Genomic DNA, 26,118 nt, shown 5'->3' on the forward strand with positions numbered 1-26,118 from the left:
AGTTCTTCTCAAGCTTTTTTGTATGAATGACTTGCAACCGTACTAGGTTTAACATAAATTGTAATGCAAAAAGTAGCTCTTTTTTCTATTAACACTGTAGACTTAATCTGAAATAGGAAAGTTATATAGTAATTGTTTTGTGTCTACCTTTCCCCTAAAGTACTGAAACTTTCTAATTGGATATACACAAACACTAAATTGCTAACTGTTTCTGGGTGTTGGGCGTGGGGCATGGGCTTTACCTTATGCCTTTGATTACTTCTGTGGGGAGCTATACTACAACAGAATCCTAATTTTTTTCTTTGTTTCTAGAAAACAGAGATGAAAATGGCAAGACCCAGAGAGCTGACAGTCTTATTGTAAAGAAAATAAAGAAAAAGAAGAAAAAGAAACACAGAGAAGATATGAGAGGGAGGCACCTGAAAATGTACAACAAAGAAGTACAGACGGTGTGTGCTGGGCTTACCCGTATCAACAAAGAGATTTTGACTCCAGGGGAGAGTGATAATTTGGAAGAGAACAAGGAGTCTTTTAGGTATCTAAAAGATGAGCAGCTGTGCCAGTTGAATTTGGGCATGCAGGAATATAGGATACCCCAGGGGGTGCAGTCTCCATTTACTACCCACCAAGAGCATTCTGTTCGCAGCAGCTTCTTAAAAACAGGCACTAAATTTAGTAACTTTATTCATGAAGAGCATCAGTCAAATGGAGGAGCTCTGGTTCTTCATGCCTATATGGATGAACTCTCATTTTTGTCTCCAGTGGAGATGGAGAGATTTGCAGAAGAGTTTCTTGCTTTGACATTCAGTGAAAATGAGAGAAATGCAGCCTATTATGCTCTAGCTATAGTTCATGGGGCAGCTGCCTACTTGCCAGACTTCTTGGACTACTTTGCTTTTAACTTTCCTAACACTCCAGTAAAAATGGAAATCCTTGGCAAGAAAGATATTGAAACAACCACCATTTCAAACTTTCACTCTCAGGTAAGAGGCATTGTCTTAAGACACAATGAGAACTTAAAGCTAGGTATTTAACTGACCTGAGAATCCAATAGTGATGAGGAAACAACTGTAACACGTGTTATGGCAAAATGCTGAGCCCAAATCCAGACTCCTACCCTATCATATTTGCTGCCTCGGTCTGTGGGCACACACCTTTCCAACCTTCCAGGCTAAAAATAATCCATCCTCACAACTTCTCCTTCCTACAACCCATGCTGCAACATCATTTCCCCCAAACTTTGTCTACAGATAGGAATGACATTGCCTGTTAATTAATGCCATGTGCCCTTAGTTCTGCAATGCTAGTCTCAGCATTTAAAGACTTCTCTTGAATCACAGTTGCTGCCTCTTTATGACCTTCATGGCACTGAAGAGAAGTCAACTGACATGCTTGTAAAGTTTCTGTGTTCTTTGCACAGCCTTGATGTACACCTTGGGCAATGACACAATCATCTTCACATTCCCTATTACATGTATTCCTATCATTCAGAGTGAATGATAATTCTCCTCTGCCCCAGTCTAGCCCATCCTATGAAGCTGAACAAGAACAAATTTGCCCCCCTCCATTTGATGTGCCAGCCTTGCCTCTGATGGCTATGCTAGGTTGTTTTATTAAAATATGGCATATACATGTAATATAGACCAGTGTTTCTCAACCTTTTTGGAGTCAAGGACCGCTAAATTCCTCGTGCAGAGTTTCAAGGACCGCTACATTCTTCATGAACAGTTTCCCGGACCAGCATTTAGTAAAGGGCTTTCAAGTTTATCTGTTAGTACTATATTACAGGCATGCACAACTCAAATGACCTCGTGGGCCAAAACTGATCGTGACTTGGCTCATGGGGTATGACGTCAATTTTTAGGGTGCTGATTATTAAAGTAATACTTAATATCAATCAATTAATTTAATTTAAGTGAAAATAATTAAAATGAATTTAATCAAAATTTAATTTTTGAAGTTCTAGCAGGCCAAGATTAATTTTAATTAAAATAAAATAAGTTGAATTAAAAATTCTAATAAAATAAATACAATACAATCTGTACAAAATACATAATAATAAAATGCATTGTTCTTTCTTTCAACCTCTGCCAAATCATCACACTTAACACAGAGCACTTCTAAGGAAAAAAATTAGAAGTTTTTCTCTTAATTTTTGATAAGAAGATTATACTTTGATCCTTCACCACACAGGCTTTTATAAGAAGGAAAAAGAAAAGTGAGACGGGGAAAGAAAGAGGGAAAAAATAGGGCAGGCTTGGCTTGAGGAAGAGCATGGGGCAGGCTTGGCTTGAGAGAAAGAGACAGACAGAGGGATACAGAGGGATGGAAAAAGGAAAAGAGGATGGAGCAGGCTTGAAGGGAGAGAGGGAGAGAAAGAAAGAGAAAAAGCTAAAGAAAGAAATGGAAAGAGGATAGGTAGGTTTGGCTTGAGGGGGAGAGAGAAAGTCTCTATAAGCTGCTCAGATCTTGCAGAAGGAGCTAGGTAAAGAGGCATAGAAAAAGCTAAACTAGGCAGGAGCCTGGGTAGGCAACAAGGGAATTGACAGGCCTAGGAAAGGATGTTAAGCTGAGGGAGCAGTCGAAGAAGGGTGGGGGGCAGGGGGAGAAGGCCAGAGAAAAAATGGGTATGTAAGTGAGAAGCATTTGGCTGGGGCCTGCAGAGGTGAGAGAGATTGGAGTTAACCTATGTTCACGACAGTGCACTGTGTATTGATTTAATTAATCCAGCAAATCCCATCTCACAAGCTTCTGTATGCAAAACGCCTAACGAATAGCAAAATATCCATTTGGCCAAGTATGCACAGACAGAAAGTGTGGCAACAGGGACCCCACTCGGGACAACAGGGTACCTGGTGGATAGGAGGATTGGAGCAAGCAACTAGTCTCTTCCTCCTTGAGCTAATCTTCTCAAAGGGGTCCAGTCTCAACCTCCACTGCTTAGCCAGCAGTCCCCATGGAATGATTCAGGGCTCCTCCTCCTGAGTCTGTGCCGCTATCCGGGAAAAGTTGAACTTGAGTGAAGAAGGCCCGATTAGAAGGGCGCTAAGGAGGCCTTCTCCGCCTTGTTGTCACCCTTGTCGTCACCCAACTGGAGCCCCGGGAAGACTCCCCGCCCCCAGCGGCCAGGCGCCTCCTGGGCCCCACATTGCTCCTGCCCCCTGCCCCGCTAGAACCGAACGTGCAACCCAGGCGCACAAGCGGATTTCAGGCACAGGGAGCTACCTCGGCGCGGCATCCCGGACTCGAAAGACGGTTACCGACTCCTCGCGGCCACCTCCTAAACTCACTGGAGTGGCTCGTCCCCCCCGCCTTCCTGGTCCTTCTGGCGCTGCTGCCTGCTCCAGATGACGTGGAAGCACTCTGAGCGCAGGCCACATCGATAGGAGGTACGGCAGCCCTAACGGGACACGCCTCTGCTGATCGCAGGAACGCGAACAGGATGAGGATCAGGGAAGAAGGTTCGGCCTCTTCCGCTCCCTTCGCCCCCGGTTTTATGTGTCAAAGGCCCGAACCTCGTAGTTGAGCTCCGTCCTCTCCTCTTGCCTCGCAATAAACTCCGAGGTAGCTTATGAAAGCAGGGTCTCTGGGCTTTCCCCCCTCCCCATCTAATTACCGCGCAAATAAGCCAAGCGATATCTGGTTACTGTTGCACTTGCACTCGCGAAGGCACGGACCAGCACTCAACCTGTTACGGACCAGCACCGGTCCGTGGACCAGTGGTTGAGAAACACTGATATAGACTGTATTTGGGCTATACACATTAGATCTTACATATATAGGCGATACTTGAACATGACCGCACTGTGTGACAACCCAGGGAAATTAGTGGGTGTGTATGGTAGGCATGTGCTTTCTCTTCCTCCAGCAGTGGGCTAGGGAAAAGTATTCTTATGGTGGGACTGCAAAGATATGCAAATACCTTGGGTCAATACCTATATTTTAGTATTTTTATATTGGAGTTCTTCTATTGCTGAGGAAATTTAAGGTCCTCATAAGGTGTAAGGTAAAGTTGTGCCACTGAGTTAGTGTTGACTCCTGCTGACCACAGAGCCATGTGGTTGTCTTTGGTAGAATACAGGAGGGGTTTAACATTGCCAACTCCCATTCAGTGTGAGATGATGCATCTTTCAGCATCTTCCTATATCGCTGTTGCCCGATATAGGTGTTTCCCATAGACTGCCATAGACTGGGAAACATACCAGAGGGGATTCGAACCAGCAACCTCTTGCTCCCTAGGCAAGTTACTTCCCCGCTGTGCCATTAGGTGGCTTCTCATAAGGTGTACATAATATGAAATCTGTCTCATGTATACTATACATTTTGAAAGATGGCAGATCTCTGGCAGATTTTCCAGTATAAAAGCTTGTATATGTGTTCCCTCCCCCATTTTCTTCTCATGACTTTAATTGGAGATGATGGTAGTACTGCAACAAAATTTTAATGCAGTTTCAAATGCATTAATAGGCCTTTTAACATCTAGGGATCTTCTGTCTGTCTCGAAAAAAGATCTGTAACACTCCCAGTTTGGGGTCCAGGTTGTCTGTTTTATAAAAATTAAACTTGCTTAATCTGCGCAGAGCATCTGCACACTAGTACTTAATTGCTCCCCTCACGCCCTGCCACAGCCCTCCTAACCTTAGAGATCTCTCCCCCCTCACCTGAGCTGCACTCCTGCTCCTCCATCCCATTGCTTCCATTCCCCTCACCCCTCTTGGTCACGGCTGCAGCATTGTGGCACCTATTGGCCAGAGACCTCCCCACCACCAGTGGCCTCGGTAGCTCCAAACAGCAGCAGTGGTTGATTGGACCCTTCCTTGCTGACACTGCTGGCATGGCCACTCATTCCCTTCATGCTGCTGACAGGCTTGGGGCCCATCCCTCTCCCTTCTTTCTCTCTTCCTCTCCCTTCTTTTTCTCCTCCACTTGCTCTTCCCCTGTCTTTCTTCCCCTCCCTTCTTTACCCCGTCTCCCCCACCTCTTTCTTTCTCCCCCTCTTCCTAAGTTAATAGATCTTGTTCACACAGTGGCAGCCTCCTTCTCCTGAAGGGGCTCTTTCCTCCCTCACAACCCCTCTCTTGGCAGACCCCTGCCCACTCTCCAGAGAGAGAGTCCTCTCCTCTACAGTCAAGAACATCTTCCAGCCAGTAATAGTTGCATTCCAACTGACCTTAACCATTACAAGCTCCTCTTCCCTATCTGCATATGAAATCTCCACTGCCCAATCACCATGGTGCCACAGGCTCCTCTTCCCTATCTGCATATGGAATCCACACTGTCCAATCACCATGGTGCTTCTGCTCGCAAACTCAAATACTCTCGCTCGCTGGGCTGGGCGCAGAGCATCTGCGACTCTAGTGCACTGCTGCCTTTTTTTTTGCCTCCCCCCCCCCAGCTGTCTTCTTCTCCGGTTCCCCACTCACCCCCACCGTCATTTTCTTTGGCCAGCCGGCTGCCATTTGCTGCCATTGTTTTTGCCTGTCGGCCAACTAGCTAGCTACCACAGTCATTTTCTTCCCCGTCACTATCCAGGCAGCTGCTCGTGAACTCTCGCAAGAGCTGCCACACATGGGATTCACGATGGGTATGCCTTAGAGAAATATATATAAAGAAGAAGATAGATCTTTAGTAAGCACTGATCTTGGAACGGCTGGCTGGCATGTTTACATTGGCCAGCCTCTGAGTCGGTTTCCAGCTCCTTCTGCCCTTTCCTCTGCAAGACCCTGAAACCTGGATTGTCATCAACTGCCAGGAACAATTTGACTCTGCCAAACATGTATCTCTATTACAACTGTACCTTTTTGTGTGTGCATTACTTCCCAAAGCAGCTTGGTCATGGCTGAAATGTGTTGAAAAGTAAAGTTTCTCTACCCTATGGAGGAGTGATTCCAGCTCCCCTGGAAGAAGGTGCTTCCCATTTAGCACTTTACTTGAATGTAGTGGGCAACCTTCTAATAGTGTATCGTTTTGTGGAGTAGGGTTTTTTGGGGTAGAGGGGATCTGTCAGGAGGTTGGTAGTTGCTTTTGGGCTTTCCAGAGACAGAATGCTGGACTAGATAGAGAAGTCTTGAGCCTGATGCAGCAAGACTGTTCTTCTGTTCTTATGGACAGTTGCACAGCAGTGGCTACTGTTCTGAGTCAACTGTAGTTGAGACAGCTGGACTGTGGAGGGAAGAGAGCACGTTTCCCTCAGGTCTCATGCCTTTTCAGGGGTGTGTGTTGGGGTGGATTGATTTAAGTTGAGGTGACTCCACAATCACCAAGAAAAAAGTGAATTAATATTTCATTTAAATGATAACTTTTTATTACTACCTAGTCAAAAGTGCACTAACTAGTTATAATAAAAACAATTTAAAACTGACTGTGCCTTTCAGAAAACTTTCAGAGGGTAAACTCTAAATTTGTCATAGAACTATTGGGCCCTATCCCTACCCTCAAAGAATAACCTCAAACAGAAGCAAGGGCTGCAAGTAGTTATTGTGCAGATGTGTGTTCTCTGAAGTGGAAGGTAAATGTCTTGTATTTGATAGGTAGTCATAAATATTTATAGCTGGCATATTGACTGAGCCAGTTGGAGAGAACTATCTTATCTCTAGTAAAAGGTTACCCAGATAAATGGATGCCACCTGTAGTGGCTTGTTGCCAGTCCCTGGCATAGTACAAGTAATAATACAAGTACACTATTGTGTCCTGTGATGATCAAGATATCCCCCCACATTTTTTTCTTGACAAACAGATTTTCATAAGATGGCAATAAAAATAGATCTAAGATTGTGTTTAGATTTCATCATGAATTAGGTTATTTTTCAAAGAAAAGTTCAAAGAGCTAAAACTTTAAACAAAGTTTTTAAAAGAAAATCCATACTTGGGCCTGTGTTTAGAGCCATGGAGAACAGGCTCATCTTTGATCAGTGGGAAAAGATCTTCAGCTTGGCATCTCTCAGTTCACATTTCTAAAAGTATAAATGTTAACAATTTGTCTTTATTTGACACACTAAGTTGCCCCAAAGAGGCAAACTATCAGTGTGAATGTTGGTGGCAGTGTGAGATCAGAAGGGATGATACTGCATGCTGTGGACTGCAGGGAGGAAACAGTCTGATAACTAGGGATGCTTCTGTGTTGTACTAGACATTTTAAAAAGTCATTCTTTTGAATTCAGAGGGCTCAGATCACCAGATGTGAATGAAAACCCAGGCCAGGATAGAACTTGGATCTGCCTGAAACTATGTATTACTTGTTAAGATTTTTATTCCAGAGGGTTTCATCTGTAGAAACTAATCCTAGATCATGATTACTATATTCAATCTACTGTAACTCAGAATAAAGATCTATTTAGCTATAGCAGAAGCCTTTTAGATTATATTCCTCCTCTTATTCAAGGTTATTAATTACTAGCCACAGCTACTGAACTTGAGTTTGTGCTATTGCATGATTGTATCTATTTTGCAAGTGTGAATTGTTTTTACTAGAAAGCTTAGGTTTGTGGGCAGATGCTCTTTTTATTTCGCTGAAACGATTGTTCCTTTATAAGGGGTTTGGCCTGTAAGGGCCCCCTTTCTACTAGCAATTTATGTGAAGTTGAGAGCAGTATGTTGCAAATTTCCATACATAATTCTACACTCCCCTTCTGTCCATTTGGTTCCACTTCCTCCCAGGTTATGGGGATGCCTGTTGAATTCTGTGGACTTGTAGTAGAGTCTGTTTTTCCACCAAGGCACCATATGAATTCCTTACTTTCAAGTTATGAATAACTAGTAGGTGAAGCCTGTTGACCAGATTTTTTCTAAAAATACAAAAAGTATTTAAACTTTCACCAAGCACATTCCAGTGTAAAAAGTAGTGCATTCTGCTAATTTTAGTGGCAGGATTGTGTATGGAAAATTTAGTATCTGTAGGTCAAAATATGACTTTGTGTGAAATAAACATTCTTCAAAATATATAATAGATTAGAAAGGTGGTGCCTCTTCCCCAGATGTCGCTCTCAATGAAAATTATCCTCATAGTGTGGATCTGGGACATCAAACTGCTGGTCCGGTCCTGCATCCCCTGCCCACCCCCCTTGTTTAAGCATCTGTCCCCATATATGGGTGCTTGGCCTGCCACATATGCACAGGGCCCAGCCAGCTAGTGCTTTCTTTGCCGTTCTGGTTGCATGCTGCTTGCCTCTCCCTCTGGTCAGGCCCTTTGTCAGTTCCTGGCCCTGGTAACACCCCCTGCATTAGTGTGCTAATGTAGCCAAAGGGGTGTGGCCCAGCAGCAGCAACAGAGGAAAGTGGGTTGTGTCTCCCATTTTGTTCTGGGGCTACTACCAGCCTTCCTACACCTATAGGAATTAATAGAGATACCCTTATTTGTCAAGAGTCACCATTGAATCCCTGGGGCCTAGGCTATAAGAGAAATCGGCCAGCTCCCTATTTATAGTGAATTAGTATATCCAGAACTAGATTTCTCCAACATTATCTGAAAATACACAGAATTCAAGAAGTTATTTAACCAAATGAATCAGAAAGGTTTTAGTGTGGATTTTTAACTTGTTTAATTTGGTTAATTTTATTAGTCTGATTTTATATTGTAACTGTTTTATAAATTTTATGAGCCGCTCCAAGTAGTAATGTCCTGTAGGGGTGGGGTATAAATGTTTTAAATAAATAAATACCTTCTCATGTGGAAGATGGATGATTTTGCCATTTAGCATGGGAAACTCTGGAGTTGTCTCTTAAAATCCTTATTTTTAGTGGCATGTGATAGAGCAGCATGCACTATTCTTGACTCAGTCATGGAGCATATTACAGTAAGTGTAGCAGGAAGACCCAATTTTTTTCAACTAAGCTGCTGGTCATAAGGCAATTATCACATAGTACATCACAAAGATTTTTGTCAAATATAGGGCTACTCTTTACAGACTGCTTTTCCTCCTCGATTTGACATGGATTTAAGTTACCTGCAGAATCATCAACCAAATCTGTGACAACAATCCAAATAAAGGGTGATTGATTCACCTGAGGTTTAGATGGCAGGAGATCCACAGAATAACCAGTAACTCTCAGGGTTGTCATTATTGGATTGCTCATAGTTCTTGTTAGTGGTCCTGTTGTCCTCCACACTTTGGATGTCTGCACCTGCATAGTCAGAACTTCAGAACCTTCTAGAGCTGTGAGCTATAAACTGTTCGGTGGTAGCCGCGCCCCCTTGGTGACACACACATAGCCGTTCACAGATTACCTACCTCAGTCTTCTTCCGACCGCCATGATAGCAACTTTGGGAGACCTTTGTGTGAGGAAAGCTGTCAGAAAACAAACCAACCTCTTACCCTTTCTCTTTAATTTAGTTTTTCCTTTATTCTGTCTATCCTCTCACTTTTTTAGTCATTCTCATTTTATGTCTTTATTTAATTCCCCCACCCCCTGCTCAAGGTTTTTCTCTTCAGAGATCCTGAGGCAGTATATGACTGTTCGAGTCTTGTTTAAAAGCTGCCTTAATTGCTCTGTTAAACTCCCCACTTCATACAGGAACGTGTGCCTTGGGGAGTCACTCCGAACTGACCTCTCTACTATTTGCCGGGGCTTAACTAGATAGGCCCAATGCAAACTTGCTTCCCGCCTCCGTGCTCTGCTGTGGAGAGGGACTTATGTGCTACATCGCCCCTACAAGCCACTCCCACTAGCCAGCTATCCCAGCAGCATTGTACTAGCTCTGGTATGGCGCTCTAACCCCTGGACTTTGGGGCCCCAGTCCGTGGCCTCCAAATGGCCGGGGTGGGTGGGCTCCTGCAGCCACCCTGCGCCCTCCCCGCTGTGCTTAACCTCTGGTTTTTTTAAATTTCAGCCATTGCATGGCCAGGGGCTGGCTGCCAGGGAGTGACCATGAGCTGAGCAGTCCTCCCCCTACCCTGGAGGTGGCCAGAGCAAGCGCTGGGCCTGTCTGTTTGGCCCAGCAATTGTTACTAACTACGAAGCGCACCTGCACAATTGAGAGAGATTGTTGCAAGCCCATGATGTCAGAGGTTCTATGCAGCAGGAGGCCCCCCAAAGTAGGTTTGGGGGGGGCCTTGTGGCAGGGGTGTTCTGGGCACCATTATTGCCTAGGTGTGCCACTGGTTGTGCTCTCAGGAATCCAAGCACCGGACGCAGAATGAGTCACAGTCATTGCTGGTACTGAAGACAGGCCCCACACTCCTTCATGTGTGAATATATCACTTTCTTTCGCGCTCTCCTCCCTTTAATAGGAAAAATAAGGCACCCAAACCTGAGACACAAAAGATATCTAGGGTTAATATTTTTAAAAAGACAGCAAGCCACAAAGCACTGGAGTGCCACCACAACTAATCAAGGCTGTGCCAGATACAAAGGCTGACACCCCTATGGGGCTTTTATCTGCCTCACTCTGAGAATGATGCTGAGTCCTTTGTAAATAAGGACCCAGACCAATTCCAGCTGACCCTCTGGACATAGATAAGAACCAGTTCCCTCCTGAGGATTATAGACCATACTCTGAACAGGTTCAACATATGGTGTCAGCCATGGGCTTAGATACAGCAAATGAAATATGAGACATCAGATCCTGTTTGGCCTTATTCAGTCAGCTTCTGCAGCACCACTATCCTTACTGCTTTTGCCCACTGTTACAGATGTAGTGAAAGTGGCTTGGACCAAACCTCCATCTATCCACTCAACTTCAAAGAAATTAGAAAACTTCTATAGAGTACATCGAAGTGATGTGCCCTACCTGTTTTTATATCCCAAACCTAACTCAATCATTAGGTTGATTATTCTCAGCAAGGGGCCAAACAGAAGTTATCTTCCCCATCAGATCCTGATGGCAAAAAGCTAGATTCATTTGGTAAATGTATGTATGCCATTGCAAGCCTTCAGGTGTGCGTATCACACTATTAGGGGTATATGCCTAGGTATGCCCATTTTCGCTTTGAAAAACCTGAACCTTTCATCTGACAGTTTCAACTGGACCAAAAGGATGCAGCTATGACCTTTCTCTGTAGGCTTACAGACCACCAAGCAGCAACTACACTCTGCCCACCACAAGGCAGACTACAGTTCTATGGCAATGGCAGTGAAAGTGGCACTATGGAGGTACACGTGGCCACATCAGTGAAGTCCAGTTAAGCAACACCCTTGGACCAAACACTTTCAACAAAGATAATCTTACTAGCTGTTCTGCCACATGACCTCAGAATGAACAGGTATCAATCTTACAGTTCCTTTTGCAAGTCAACTACGCCATCACAGAAAACCACTCCTATGTCCAAGCCAGCCTACAATAAAAGGGCCTGATATGATGACTGGTTCAAGATTCTTCCCTTTCGCAGAAGCATGCTGGGCAATTGCTACAGACCAGTGAGTTATGACTGTAATTCAATTGGGATTTGCAATAGAGTTCCATATACTTCTACCCCTTTTGGGAACATGTTATAGACAATCTATCCCTGTCCTACAACAGGAAATTCAATCACTTCTCAAGAAAAGCGCCATTCAAACAGTGCACACAAACACAGCCAGGAGACTTTACTTTAGGTACTTCGCAAACCCGAAATGAGATGGAGGCCTGAGGCCCATTCTAGAGCTTCATGGCCTCAACAGTTTTTTTTGCTTCTGTTGGTTCCATATGACCACTCTCACCCAGATCTAAGAGATTCTGTTTCACAATGACTGCTTCATGGCAATAGACTTTAAAGACACCTATTTTCATGTTTCGATTTGGCCGCACCACAGACAAGACCTACACTTCTGTGTTGGGAAAAGTATTTACCAATACAGGGTCATGCCATTTGGTCTGTCCACCACAGCAAGAGTCTTTACTAAGTGTGTGGTGGTGATGGTGGCACACCACTGCCAACAGGCCATCTGTCTATTCCCATTTCAGATGACTGGCTCTTCATTGTGGCCAGAATCAAAGAGAAGTTGCACCAACATATCCATCCCACTCTAACCCTTCTAGGCGAGCTAGGATTGTGCATTAACTGGGAGAAATCAATATTGGCTCCCTCAAAGACCATAGAGTTTTTGGGCACCATTCTAGATTCCCAGGAGATTCTTGCATCTTTGCCTTCCCGCAATTACCTCCCCCCTTTGAGTATCGGAGCTTGGGGCTGACCGCACCCCCCTTCATATCCTTCCAACAGGATAAGGTCCTCCTCAGGCTGGACATTCGATACTTACCTAAAGTGGTATCTCAATACCATGTGAGGGGGAGAAAAAATAAATTCTCAGGACATCTGCCTTCCATTCTTCTTTCCCTCACCATTTTCAGATGAAAAACGCGCTTGGTATACCCTGAATGTGAAACATGTGTTGTCCTTTTATCTTCATCATACTCGACTATTTCATCAGTCCACCTCTTTGATCATCTGCTATGCTGGGAGAAACAAAGGAAAACAAGTCTCCTGCCCGAGATTGTCAGCTTGGATCACATCTGCCATCAAACAGGCCTACACACTTGCTAAGAAGCCACTACTGCCCTCCATTAGAATGCATTCTGCAAGGGCAGTGGCGACTCTTACAGATGATCTCCATGGAATTCCATTAGATGCCATCTGTTGGGCAGCAACATGGAAAAAGACCCTTGTCCTTCGTGTACCACTATGCTTTGGACACCAAGTCAAGAGCCCATTCACAGTTTGGAGCAGCAATCCTCAACACAGTTCTTCAGTAGATGCCTGCTTCTCCAGCTGTCCTGGTGAATAGCTCGCTAATCTCCAAAGTGTGGAGGACAATAGGACCACTAACAAGAAACAGTAACCATAGTTCTTGTTGTGGTCCATTGTCGTCCACACAAGCCTCCCTCCTCCCCGCTGTAGCAGTCACCTACCTGTTATGTATGATCATGGCAGTCAGGGACTGAGGGGCTATATGTGTGCCACCAAGGGGGCGGGGCTACCGCCAAAAGGCTTATAGTTTACAGGTCTAGAAGGTTCTGAGGTCCTGTCTATGAAGGCTCAGACATCCAAAGTGTGTAGAACAATGGACCCTTACAAGAACTACTGTTACAGGTAATCAACATGACTTCATTGTTCTACATAGGGCTGTTTAAGTCTCCTATCCATATTCCTTCCCAATTGACACTCTTGTGCAGATAATCATCAGTAGTCCTTCTGTTGCAAGAGAGGCCTGTTAAGGAATTTGTCCTTCTGAAACTTTTGGCTTCTTTTGGCCACTACAAACTATTGTCTAGCCCTTACAAATAGCAGGAAATTGTTTACTCTTTGTAAAACCTAGGGAGCAACAGTCAGCAGGAGTAGGTTCAGCTTGATTGCAGGTAACAGGGGCCACAGTCTGCAAGCACCAAACATCTAAATAATATGAAATATTTTGAATGGTTCTTAGACACCTTATAGTCCATGTTTACCTTTTGTTGTGAGATGGCCCTAATAAATGCCTGTCTGGCTCCTATAGAACTGGTCCAAGTGCAAAGGATGGATTACCTCCATATTTAATCATTTTGGTTTGTGGTTTACCCTTCATTGTCTCCCATTGTTACTAATACATACCCATGCACAAACATTCTGCATGTACCACTAGTTGCCTACAGCTTCAGTGAGCACTGTTACCTCTAAGCTGCACACCTGTGTTCTCTCTAATTTTTTTCATCTGTGTGCAGAATGATAGATTTAGGCTTGAATATGGTGCTTATCAAAAGTGTTCATTGGTGAGCAGAATGAGCTTTGTTCTGGGCAGCAGCATCAAGGCAGTGTGTGCACATGTGCATTATTATGTGCCATAAATATGGAAGGAAAGAAGTGTACTTTACAGTTCTATTTATTTGTCTTCTGTTTTAAAAGCAATTGTATTTGCCATTGGAAGTTAAAAGTGGCCTGTAAAAATAAAAAATGAAATTGTCTAAGTCTTCTTTATTTAAAATTTGAGTTCATCTTTGTTTTCTTGCTCTTATCCTATAAAAATGCCTGATTATTAATTGCCACTATAGTTTAGTAGTCTCACAGTAGGCTTCCCATTTCCTTCCAAATACCCTGGAGCTAATACATGCCTTAGATTAACAAAACTAGCTGCTTAAAAAGGCCCTAGGTGCTTAAAGGACCCAGGCCCTCCCTATGGGCTTGGGCTCAGAGGGCCTGCCTGAGGCCCACAGCCTCCCCACATTTTGATAATTAAACCTTGTCATTCTCTCTAAAAATATCCAACACTCTCCTCCCCACAAGTTTGCTCCACTTCTAAAAACTAATTTCCTTTTTCTCCTGCAATCAATACCCAGTAGAAAACCAGCATGGTGTAGTGATTAGAGTGTCAAGACTAGGACTGGGAGACTTGAGTTCCCCATTCAGTCATGAAACTCACTGTGGGACTTTAGGTGAGACTCTCTCTCTCTCTCTCTCTCTCTCTCTCCCCCAAATCTGCCTCACAGGATTGCTGTAAGGATAAACATTTGGAGAAAGAACAGGTTATGTCATAATAAAATTATATATGTCTGTTGACTTTTAGCCACATACACTCCAATCCTAAGCATGATGTAGTAGTAGTAGTAGTAGTAATATCCAGAAGCAAATTCAAATAGCTTTTTACACACCTAACACAGCAGAAAAGCAGCCCAGTTTGATCTACTACAGTACTTCCACAAATACTTATATATCGCTTTTCAACAGACGTTTCCAAAACATTTACATAGATGAAGAAAAAATAGATCCTGGTCGCCAGAGGGCTCACAGTCTAAAAATAAACATAAGATAGACACCAGCAACAGTCACTGAAGGGGTACTGTGCTGGGGTGGATAGGGCCAGTTGCTCTCCCCCACTAAATAGAATCGTCATAGAAGATCTCTTCTGTGAACTACATTTAAGTGTATGTCTATCCACTACAGAAGGAAAAGCCACCAATTTCATTTCAAACAGGGCAGAATAGTTACCCCAATTTTTTTAGGATTTAAAAACAAGCCAGCATTTAAAGGGCTTTTAAAATGAGTTTCCTGTGATGGAGAAAGTGTATATAAATAAGACTCTTGATGGGGGATGAGGAAATGCTTACAGTTCATTTTAGCAATTTGTGAAGCCACTTTCAATAAGTTGGGGGTATTTTAGCCCATTACAAGCTTATTAAAAAGACAATATATGAATTACTGTTACATGCACAAATAATTATTATATTTTGCTAAGGAGAAATATTGTGAAATAACCATTTTCTCATATATTTTCTCATTTAAGCCATTTTTAGACTTTTGTTGCTGAAAAGCATATAGTATAAACATTTTTAATATAAACCCAATAGCACATGCTAAACCAAAAGGCAGGAACAGGTCTATTTTGTTAGAGCATTTTTTCCTTCCCTCTTATTGCTTTTAAAACTTTTAATACCTTTACTAACTAATTTCTCCACAAGAAGGTATATTGTTGGGCTGGGGAGGATTTTTCTTACAAGTCTGTAATGCAGAGAGAGAGAGAGAGAGAGAGAGAGAGAGAGAGAGAGAGAGAGAGAGAAGTGGGCGGGTGTGTGTGTGTGTGTGTGTGTAAAAACACAGGCAAATACAAGCTTTTCAACTAGGGAGGGAAGGAACGCATACATGCACATACGCACATGGTTCATACAGGGGGTGGGGTGGGGGAGAAACACAGTGACTTAAGCAAGGGGAACAAATAAAACAGTTATGGATTGGGCAGGGGTTTTGTTTTACTGTCCTTGAGAGACGAAGTTCATTCAGTCTCCTCTACTTCCCATTTGGCTCCCTCCTTGCTTCCGGCACTCCGCAATCCTTGCTAAAATGCCCAGTGACCAGGAAACAGCACAAGAATGCAGTCGAACCCAGCCGAACCCCATTAGGTTGCTGGGGAGAGGGGCGGGACTAGCAGCAAACAGGGAAGTTAACCCTTTGCTTACACTGCTGCTGACGATCTCGCTAATGTGTGCTGATCCAATTAACAGTGATCGTATGGGGGCTAGAATTGGCTGAGAAGGGGTATAGTTACCTGCACAGCAGTGTTCCCTCTATGGCGTGCGCACCTGCGCTCACAAGTTTTTTTTATGTCTGCTCAGTAAATTTTAGATCTCGCTCAGGTTGAATCAGGAAGGCCCTACTCCGAATGCACGTGCACGCACACTGCCTTGATACTGCTGCCCAGAACAAAACTCATTCCGCTCACCAATGAACACTGTTGGTGAGCACCGTATTCAAGCCTCTATTTGTTCCTTCCTACCAGTGGTCCCTCTAATTCTTTTCATCTCTGTACGGAATGAGTTTTGTTCTGGGAGGCAATATCAAGGCACTGTGTGTACACATGCATTCAGAGTTGGGCCTTCCTAATTCAACCTGAGCGGGATCTAAAATTAACTATGCGGACATCAGAAAACTTATGAGTGCGCACACCTTAGAAGGAACAGTGCTTCCTACCGTTCCCTCCTGGCATACTCATTCCTCTGTCCTACTCTAGTGTGCCTCCCTTTCCTGCATCTGCAATTCTGATAATGTGGGCATTTAATACATGGCTTTTCCTTACTGGGTGGGTTCAGACATGCAAAAGTAAGGTTTGTTTTAACAATCCTGGATTGGTGCTGCGGACCATCACCCAATCTGTTTGCCATACTGTGGTTCATGTCCTGCCCCTTTTCTTTGTAGGGAAAGAGGTACTTTTCAAAGTGGTGATTCTCAGACTTCGCAAAGGGAGAGCAACTGGCCCTATCAAACCCCAGCACAGCATCCATCTGGTGTATGTTTTGTATTTCTTTTTAAATTGTGAGCCCTTTAGGCACAGGGAGCCATCTTATTTATTTAATTTTTATTTTTCTATGTAAACTGCTTTGGGAACTTTTATTGAGAAGCAGTATATACATGTTTATAGTAGTTTGTCTTCTGACGTCTCTAGACTCCTGCCAAAGTCTGCTGACAAGACTTTGCCTTGATTGATTCCAACTAGAAAGGGGATGTGGAAGCACAGAACAAGCTTCTCTGGAGGTATTGAAAACTGCCAGAGACACTCTACAGGCAAGAAGAGCAATTCTTGTCCTTGCTGTCTCCTCCCTATTTATAGTTGTTACATTTCTATAGCAACTTAAAGAACCAGGCAATCAACAAAAATATTAAACGGTTAAACATCATCTGACGGTTAAAGCACTAGGTAAAGAAATGAGCTTTAAGACCCTCTTAATGGCTGACAGGACCACACATCTCTGTGGGGAGTGCATTCCATAGGTCAACAGCAACTTCTGAGAGAGCCTGATTCTGAGTAGCCACCAAGTGAACCTGTGGCAGCTCTGTCTAATTGATCAATCTACCTCATTGATGTTAGCAAGCAGTGGGGTCTGTGCAGAAGAAGGTGCTCTTTTAAATACACCAGCCTCAAGCCTTTTAGAGCTTTAATTACTAGCACTTTGCATTTCACCTGGAAACTTGGCAGCAGCCAGTATTTTTCAAGTTGAGTATTATGGTCTCTATCAGTTCCTGAGACCAACCTGACTGCTAAGTTTTGTACTAACATGTTTCTGGCCTACTTTCAGAGGCAGTGTTATACAAAGTGCATTGCAATAGTCAAGCGCTAATGACTAGAGATTATTAGCATGTGCACTACTGTTTTGAGGTCATTTCTCTTCCAGAAATGGATGCAGTTGATGTATTGGCTGAAGTTCATAGAAAGTACTCCTGCTTCAATCTGGGAAGCTTGATAGGTTTGGATACAGAAGTACTGTATGTACTTGGAGTAGTGTAACCCCATCCAGGACATGAAGATCTCTCACATCCTGAGTTCTGATCCCTTAGAACAGGGGTGCACAGTTTGGGTGCTCTGGTTCCTCTTCAGAAACTCTGATCCCCAGCCACAGTGGCCAGTAGTTGGAGATGATGGGAGTTGTAGTCCAACAACCTCTGGCATGCCAAAGTTGTGCAGTCCTGCCTTAGAATAAGCACCTTTATCTAGTTTGGATTCAGCTTCTATGTATTCCTCATCCAGCCCATTACCACAGGCATTTAGAGAAGTTATGACATTTGCTGATGAGGTTGTCACAGAGAAATGGATTTAGTTATCAGCATACTGATGATACACTACATCAAATCTGATGATACTCCTCAGATTTAATGTACATGTTAAAAAGCATCATAGAGAAAACTGAGCCCTGAGGGAATCCATGCAATAGTTCCCATTTAGAGGAACAACAGTCGCCAAGTGACACCATCAGGAATCTGCAGGAATTATAGGAGTAGAACCATCATAAAGCAGTGCCCACCCCCACTCCCAACCCTCTCAGGTGATCCAGAAGAATACTATTGAAATAGAATTGAAAGGTTGCTGAGAGATCCAAGAGTATTAACAGTTGCATTCCCTCTGTCAATTCCCAGATGAAGAGACTCCCTATGGCCAACCAAGCCAGCTTGAATTCTATTGCCTGACTGAAGGCCAGTCCAAATCTATTTCCTCCAAAACCACCTGGAACTGAGAAACCACCACCCTCTCCATCCCTTTGCCCAGCCATGGAAGGTTAGAGACTGGCCTAGTGCTGGCCATCTCTGAGCTCCAGTTTAAGACATGCACCTCTATGTGGGTTCACAAGGGTATTTTTTCGACAATGAGATAGTGGTACTCAAGAGAAAAAGCTTTTATTAAAGTAGTGGTTTAAATATTTAGATTCTAATATAGCAGATAGAGATCTTAAAACCTAGACAAAGCATAAGAAATTGACATAGTATTGATTACAAAGGACCTTACGTGAAGAATCATTTCAAGGAGCATAGTACAGGAGTATAGTACTTGTTATAGTACTTGTTATGTGGATTCGATATCTGCGATTTTGCTTATTCACAGGTGTCATATACTTGATTTCAATATCTGCAGATATGGAAGAGTTATAAACCCACATATCGGTGGTTCTTAGAGGGCCAGAAGTGACTATGGAGGTCAGCATTGTGGACAAAAATTTCAAGGGGGGAAATGGAAAAAAATCTACTATTTGGGGGGCTATTTTGGACCCGGGGAGCATGGCTGGATACCAGGAGACCCGGGGAGCATGGCTGGGTGGATACCAGGAGACCCGGGGAGCATGGCTGGATACCAGGAGACCCGGGGAGCATGGCTGGGCACTTTATTTGGCCCATTTGTGTATGTGTGTGTTTGTGTCTTTAGTCTGGGAACTAAAGTTCCCCCATGTTCTCATAGACTCAACTGCTCATTATCTGCGGTTTCGTCACCCACAGTAATCTGCTGGGAACGGAACCTCCGGGGATAATGAGGTCCACCTGTACTTACAAATTGCTCAAAGAGTCATTGAGATTCTAAGAAGCAACTTGACTGATCTAGATCTGTACTTCTTCATCCTAATTTTTCTCATGATCATACACAGTCACAACTTGGAGAAAACATCAGCATTCCAATCCCGTCAATGTCAGTCACTCAGTAAATCCTTTATTATGGTCACTGACCAGAAAAAGAAAGAGCACATAAGACAACCCAGTACAATTTGAAACAGTTTAGAATAGGTTGGAAGACAGGACTTAATCATATTCCTGCAATTGATGTTATTTGGAAACTAAACTAGTAATTACAATGTTCATCAGTTAAGCTTGTGTAACGTTAGATGTTTCCTGCTGAGTTCTACAAGCTTCTACCCACAATTTAGTTACAATATGCGTAATCTCAAAATTCTGATCGGAAAGAAGAATAAAGGCATATCATGAATTATAGGATTCAGGCATATTTTAAAAAGAAATAAATGTGTTACAGATAAATCCTCTCAATTAAAAAGTCTTGTCATGTACAATTTATTTACTTTCTCTGAGTGATTGTTGCTTTGACTTGGATACAATTAACCTCTTTCATAGATTCTCTAATGGTTATGTTTGAAAAGGACAGAGCGCTAGTTAAGTTAACCTAGATTGATTGATTTTATTTTAAAATATTCCTACAAAACACAAACCTAAAGTTTAAGTGAAGCAGGTCATTTCTTTCTAGGCCAAAGTTGAATCAAATGGAAAAAGGGGGTTATTTTTATTCCTGTTACTCATGACATCTTGTTATATATTGAGATCTGGTCTCTAGTCACTAAGTATGCCTAGACACACACTCCTCATTCTGAGTGCTGCTTTGTGTGGCTGCTATCTGACCAGTGAGCTTCTGTTGCAAATGGCAGAGCCCCTCCCAAGCTGGAGAAACTTATCAACAGGAACTGTTGGGCTGGACCATATTGTGAAGAGGCTGGCTTAAAGTAGTTGTGCCTGCACTTTATGGGGGATGCCTGCACAGGTATGGCATCCACTATCTCCCCCATCAGTTTGCAGCTGTGTGTCTGATTAAGCATGAACTGAATTGAGGTCTCAAGCGTGCTCTGATTCTTGAAAGTGTTGTTCCAGCTGAGCTGTGATGGGAGCAGGTAGCTGGCATCTTCCTGCACATCTTGAAAGCTCTTATGACTGACTTAACATTGGCTTTGTTTCTTTGTAGATTTAGGCTATAAGGAGAGAGACCCACCTTAAGCAGGGCAGCAGGGAAATTCTTGACTAACAAGCAGAAGGTTGCCAGTTCAAATCTTTGCTGGTATGTTTCCCAGACTATGAGATACACCTATATCAGGCAGCAGTGATATAGGCAGATGCTGAAAGGCATCTCACACTGTGCGGGAGGAGGCAATGGTAAACTACTCCTGTATTCTACCAAAGAAAGCCACAGGGCAATGTGAGCGCCAGGAGGCGAAATCAACTTGATGGCACACTTTACCTTTACTGTATAAGGAGAGAAGCTATCAACTCACCTGGCTGGATACTTGTTTGTACTGTGTTTAATTATTCACTTCCTTCTGGTACATTCAGAAGCTTCCTTCTGAGCCACCTAATGGCACAGCGGGGAAGTAACCTGCCAAGAGAGCAGAAGGCTGTTGGTTCGAATCCTCACTGGTGTGTTTCCCAGAATATGGGAAACTCCTATATTGGGCAGCAGCAATTATAGGAAGGTGCTGAAAGGCATCATCATCTCAGACTGCGAAGGAGATGGCAATGGTAAACCTTTCCTGTATTCTACCAAGAAAACCACCTGGCTCTGTGGTCGCCTGGAGTCAACACCGACAGCACAACCTTTCCTTTCCTTTTTCTGGTACATATATTAGACTGAGCTGGTCTTCAAATATTAAGGATTAATGCTGTTCTGTTCTTTGGTACAAATGTTGCTACTAGTGTTAGTTTGTTAGTAAGCACTCCCTAAATAGTGTTGGCTAACTCTAAAAGGAAATAAATGTTGCTTCCTAATAATTCATGTGAGACGTCAACAATGCACTACTGTAAAAGTTCTTCCATTGAAATGAATGGTAAAGTTGTTTCATATATAGAGGAACTATATATCTGCGGCGGGGGGCAGGGGAGCGGTGGTGGGTGGTGGTGGGGGGCAGAGGGTGGTGGGGGGGGACGGTTGCGGGCAGGTGGAGAACTATAGGCGTAGATGCTTTGTGCCCGGCCCAGCTAGTATAATGGTACTTGTGTTTAGAAGTGAGAATTCTAATCTAAAGCATTGTTCTTAGCACTGCAGTAACCTCTTCTGACCACTAGATGCATGATGAGATGTCAGTAGGTCTGTCTTGGCCAGTTAGAACTGTTCAGTTATTGAAAGCTAGTGCCTGTTGTTCGATGGCGCTCTCAGTAAGCGGTGATTTTGTTTCTTAATGAATCTTTGGGGATTTTTTTTAAACTCAACCTAATGTCTCCAGATTATCTCTTGGGCTGAACTTCTTTGCCACTAGAGCATACTCTGCTGTGTGAGGATTTTAATGTTTCTCCTTGTACCCCTCAACAATTTGGCCTAGATCGAGGTAATACTGTGAAGACCTAGGGGGCTCTTCCTTGAGATACTTTTTATGGGTTATAAGTCTTTGTTCCATGAGCAGAAGTTGTCTTTATAAGAGTGGGAGACTTTGAATACCACCCACTTGCCTTTTCAGTTTGGTTGTGAAGGGTGCATGAATGCTTGCACCCTTTTCTCAGCAAAAGGGGAGTCTGGGGCTGATCCTACTCCTATAATCTGGCTTCTTTTCAGATAGTACAAATTGATCCTATTTGATCACTGACTTCTTGTGATGAGAGAAACTGCCACTTAAATGCACATATTCCCTTCAAATGAGTGCAAAGTGCATGTATCTTGGACTTGAGTATATGTATCTAGCACATGATATGACATGACTCCTCTCTCCTGTCTTCTTCTACCTTGGCAGTTGCAATAATGCATTTTGGATGTGAAAATAGAGCTGCTAACTTAAAACTTTGGTAAATGTTAAGTGCTAGGATTAGACTTCCCCAGAAGAATGACTGACTTTCTTAGGACAGATGCTATGTTGGCATCCTTCTCAACCATGTTTAGAATACTGGATGAACTGAGGAGGGATGAGTCATTTGGTCTTTCTATTTATATAGCACCATTAGCATACAGTACATGGTTCTTTACAAGCAATGGTCCCTCTTCCAATGAGCTCCCAATCCAGTTCTCAGTACTCTTCTACAAACATAATAGAGCAAGACTTTGTTTCCTAGATGGGAGAGAGAGGTACAGGCAGTTGTTTGCTTATATTCCTTGGAGTAGCATTTGGATGGGTGGCGGGGGAGCCCCACTTTGAATGTTTTAGCTCCCGTTCCTCAAGACCACCTCCCCTTCCTCAAGGAGTGAGTTAGGAAATCTTGGTTTTATAGGTGTGTTTCTGGTCTGGTGCAGTCTTTCTGGTCTCTTCCGGGGTGATAAATGGTCTGGTATGGGCTCCTGCCTTGTTTGCTAGTTTTGGTAAATTTAAAGGACGATTCCCACTGCAAGTGGTTCATTCCTTTGAGTCTCTTGGTCCAGTGGTTTTGGATCAAATGGCTAAGCATTGTCCATAGGTGGTGTCTTCTCAATGTTTTGGCATACTCCATGGGCTGGATGATATTGGCTGTTCCTGTGGGTGACCGAGGTGTTGATTACATTTCTTCAGTGTGCCTAGCCACTTGGAAGAGAACAACTTGTGTCTCAGGCTGCCCAAGAATGGAAAAAGAATTATTTCTCCAATTATTTCCTTATTTCTCCAATATGGCTTAACTCCAGTATTCTTTAAGATCCTAGGTGCATAATATGCTGCATTAAGTAGCTTAAATGCTGTCACAAAGAATAAAAATGCACTTTCATTTCTTTATCTATGCAGGTCAATCGAACATACTGCTGTGGAACATACAGAGCGGGTCCGATGAGGCAGATTAGTCTTGTTGGAGCAGTGGATGAAGAAGTTGGAGACTATTTCCCAGAATTTCTTGATATGTTGGAAGAATCTCCATTTCTTAGAGTAAGAATTGACATTGCTGTTTGACAAAAGTTCATTGTAAAAAAAAAGGTTAAGTATATGAACGTTGGCTTATATATACAGTTGGTGCAAGCAACTGATGAACTGCTGCACTCCCTGAGCCTGCTGAAAAGGTGTTGCTGAGGGACCCTAAGGAACTATGTAGGCTCCATTGCAGGTGGGCTACAGGGGGAGTGGGTAGAGCCTGGAAACTGGGTGAAGGACTCTTTCAGCTAGCAGAACTCCACCCTCCCTCTGTGGTCCACATTGTTGAGGAACCCTTGGCCCTCCATAACACATTTTCAGAAGAAGTAGGGGGCTACAGTGACACAGTTTGTCTGTTGGCTGCTAGATTTATATACAGTGGTCCCTCTACTTACGAAATTAATCCGTTCCAAATGCACATTTGTAAGTCGAAAAGTTCGTAAGTCGAAAAGCGGTTTCCCATAGGAATGCATTGGGAACGGATTAATGCGTTCTGGAGCCTAGAAAAAAGACCCAGACCCCCAGTAAGGCTTGCAAACTGCATAGGAACATTTCTTTTCAAGAATAAACAGGCAGTAAACAGGCAGGCAAGTCAAGGAAACCGCATGTAAAATTCGTAAGTCGAGCAAACCCCATCTAAAAATTTGTAAGTCGAAAAAACCGCATCTAAAACCGGATCTAAAACTGCCGTTTGTAACTCGAAAAATACTTATGTCGAGTAGTTCGTAAGTCAAGGGACCACTGTACTGCCTTTCATTAAAATAATTTAAAGGCTGTTTACCATAAATTAAAAAAATACAAAACCATCAAACTGTTCAAACAATCCAAATATTAAACTGGAATATAAGAGAAAATACAAATCTATTAAAAAAGTTAAAAAATGTATACAGTATACAATAAAACACAGCACAGAAGTAGCAGCAATAAGAAACACTCGTACAAAACTCTGGGTAAAAAGCCACAATTTTCCTTGCTTTCTAAAAGCTGTAATGGAGACTGAGGAGTGGATGCCCACTGGGAGAGCATTCCAAAGTCTGGGGGCAATAACTGAGAAGGCCCTGTCGATTGCACAACAATCGAGCCTCCCTCATCATTGGCACACCCACAGTTGTTTGTGCTAACTCTCTGGCATTGCTGTGTGTTTACACCATTAAAAACAAATATCTTTAATACTATTACGAGATGGCAGAACAGTTGAGTAAGAGCAAAAATATCAGTGTTGTGTTTTCCTGTAACTGGATATATTGATCATATTGCAGACAGCAATTTTCCACATTATGTATGTGAAAAAGCACTTGTATCTAGAGATCTTTTTGATACAGAAGCTGTGCCTCTGTATCCTGCTGACCATTTCTCTCTCTTGGTATAAAGATGACTCTGCCTTGGGGTACTCTTTCAAGTCTCAGACTTCAGTGCAGGTCACAAAGTGACGATGGCCCCATAATGTGGGTAAGACCAGGAGAACAGATGATCCCAACAGCCGATATGCCAAAGTCACCATTTAAACGGCGCAGGTAATACTCTTCTCTCATTATTTAAAGAAAACAAAAAGTTATAGCTGGGAGGAAAGTTGATAATCTTGAGTCTGAAAAACTCACAACTAGAGCGCAAGGATACGGCATGTGACCCATTGGAAGACTCTTGCGGTGGCGGTGTGTGCAGCAAAAAAGGGATTTTGGTCTGTGTGCATTGTGGCTGCAGGTTCACGCTCAGCAGATCTATCTTGGGTTGTGAGGAGTTTAGTCTCTGCTCCTTCTACTTCAAATCAGTCCCCGGGGTCGTTCTGCTGTGATGCTTTTAATGGGTTCTCTGCGAACAAGATCTCCTGTATTCGGGCCGACTTGGACTCCACTGTTTCTGCAAGGTCTATGGAGGAGTTGTCCAGCGATTCCTCTTGCAGTATTAGATTGGATCATTTTCAGTCTGTGACTCCTGAGGATGTAGACAAGCTGCTTGGAGTGGTGTGGCCTACCACCTGTTCTCTGGATCCTTGCCCAACTTGGCTGCTTCTATCTAGCAGGGAGATTGTTGGAGGTGGCCTAGTTAAATGCATCGCTGAGGGAGGGTAGGGTGCCTCCTTGTCTGAAGGAGGCAATGGTTAGACCTCTCTTAAAGAAGCCTTCCCTGGACCCGTTAGCGATGGATAAGTTACAAGCCAATCTCCCTTGGTTGGGTAGGGTGATTGAGGGGGTGGTGGCCAACCAGCTCCAGGCAGTCTTGGAGGAAACTGATTATCTAGACCCATTTCAAACTGGCTTTAGAGCTGGCTATGGGGTTGAGACAGCCTTGGCCGGTCTGATGGATGACCTTTACCGGGGAATCGACAGAGGGAGTGTGACTCTGCTGGTTCTTCTGGATCTCTCCATGGTGTTCAATACCATTGACCATGGTATCCTTCTGGATTGCCTGGGGGAGTTGGGGATAGGCGGTACTGCTTTGCAGTGGTTCTGCTCCTATCCCTTGGGTAGATTCCAGATGGTGGAGCTTGGTGACAGTTGTTCCTCAAAATGGGAGCTGTTATATGGAGTCCCTCAGGGCTCCATTCTGTCACCAATATTTTCAATATCTACATGAAACCGCTGGGTGAGGTCATCAGGAGATTTGGTGCTGGGTGTTATCAGTATGCTGATGACACCCAAATCTACTTCTCCTTTTCATCATCAGGAAATGGCACTCATTCTCTAAATGCCTGCCTGCAGGCAGTAATGGGCTGGATGAGGGATAACAGATTGAAGCTGAATCCAAGCAAGACAGAGGTGCTCATTGTGGGGGCTCAGAATATGAGGGGTGAGTTAGATCTTCCTGCGCTGGATGGGATTACACTCCCCCGGAAGGAGCAGGTGCGCAGCTTGGGAGTACTCTTGGACCTAGGCCTCACCCTGGTAGCTCGGGTGGAGGCCATGGCCAG

At 43.5% G+C, this 26,118-nt stretch overlaps 1 protein-coding gene across 2 annotated transcripts in view; it reads left to right on the forward strand.

Annotated features, from left to right (window-relative positions):
* The window catches only part of RSBN1 (round spermatid basic protein 1), a 67,110-nt gene that overhangs the window by 28,036 nt on the left and 12,956 nt on the right, over positions 1 to 26,118 (forward strand). For both annotated transcript variants that reach the window (XM_053246739.1, XM_053246740.1), the window contains exons 2-4: positions 313 to 983; positions 23,091 to 23,228; positions 24,582 to 24,724. In XM_053246739.1, coding sequence (XP_053102714.1) covers positions 313 to 983; positions 23,091 to 23,228; positions 24,582 to 24,724 — 952 coding nt within the window. The remainder of the gene's footprint in view (positions 1 to 312; positions 984 to 23,090; positions 23,229 to 24,581; positions 24,725 to 26,118) is intronic.

This window comes from Hemicordylus capensis, chromosome 4 (genome assembly GCF_027244095.1).
Source record: "Hemicordylus capensis ecotype Gifberg chromosome 4, rHemCap1.1.pri, whole genome shotgun sequence".
In the NCBI taxonomy this organism is placed as follows: domain Eukaryota; kingdom Metazoa; phylum Chordata; class Lepidosauria; order Squamata; family Cordylidae; genus Hemicordylus; species Hemicordylus capensis.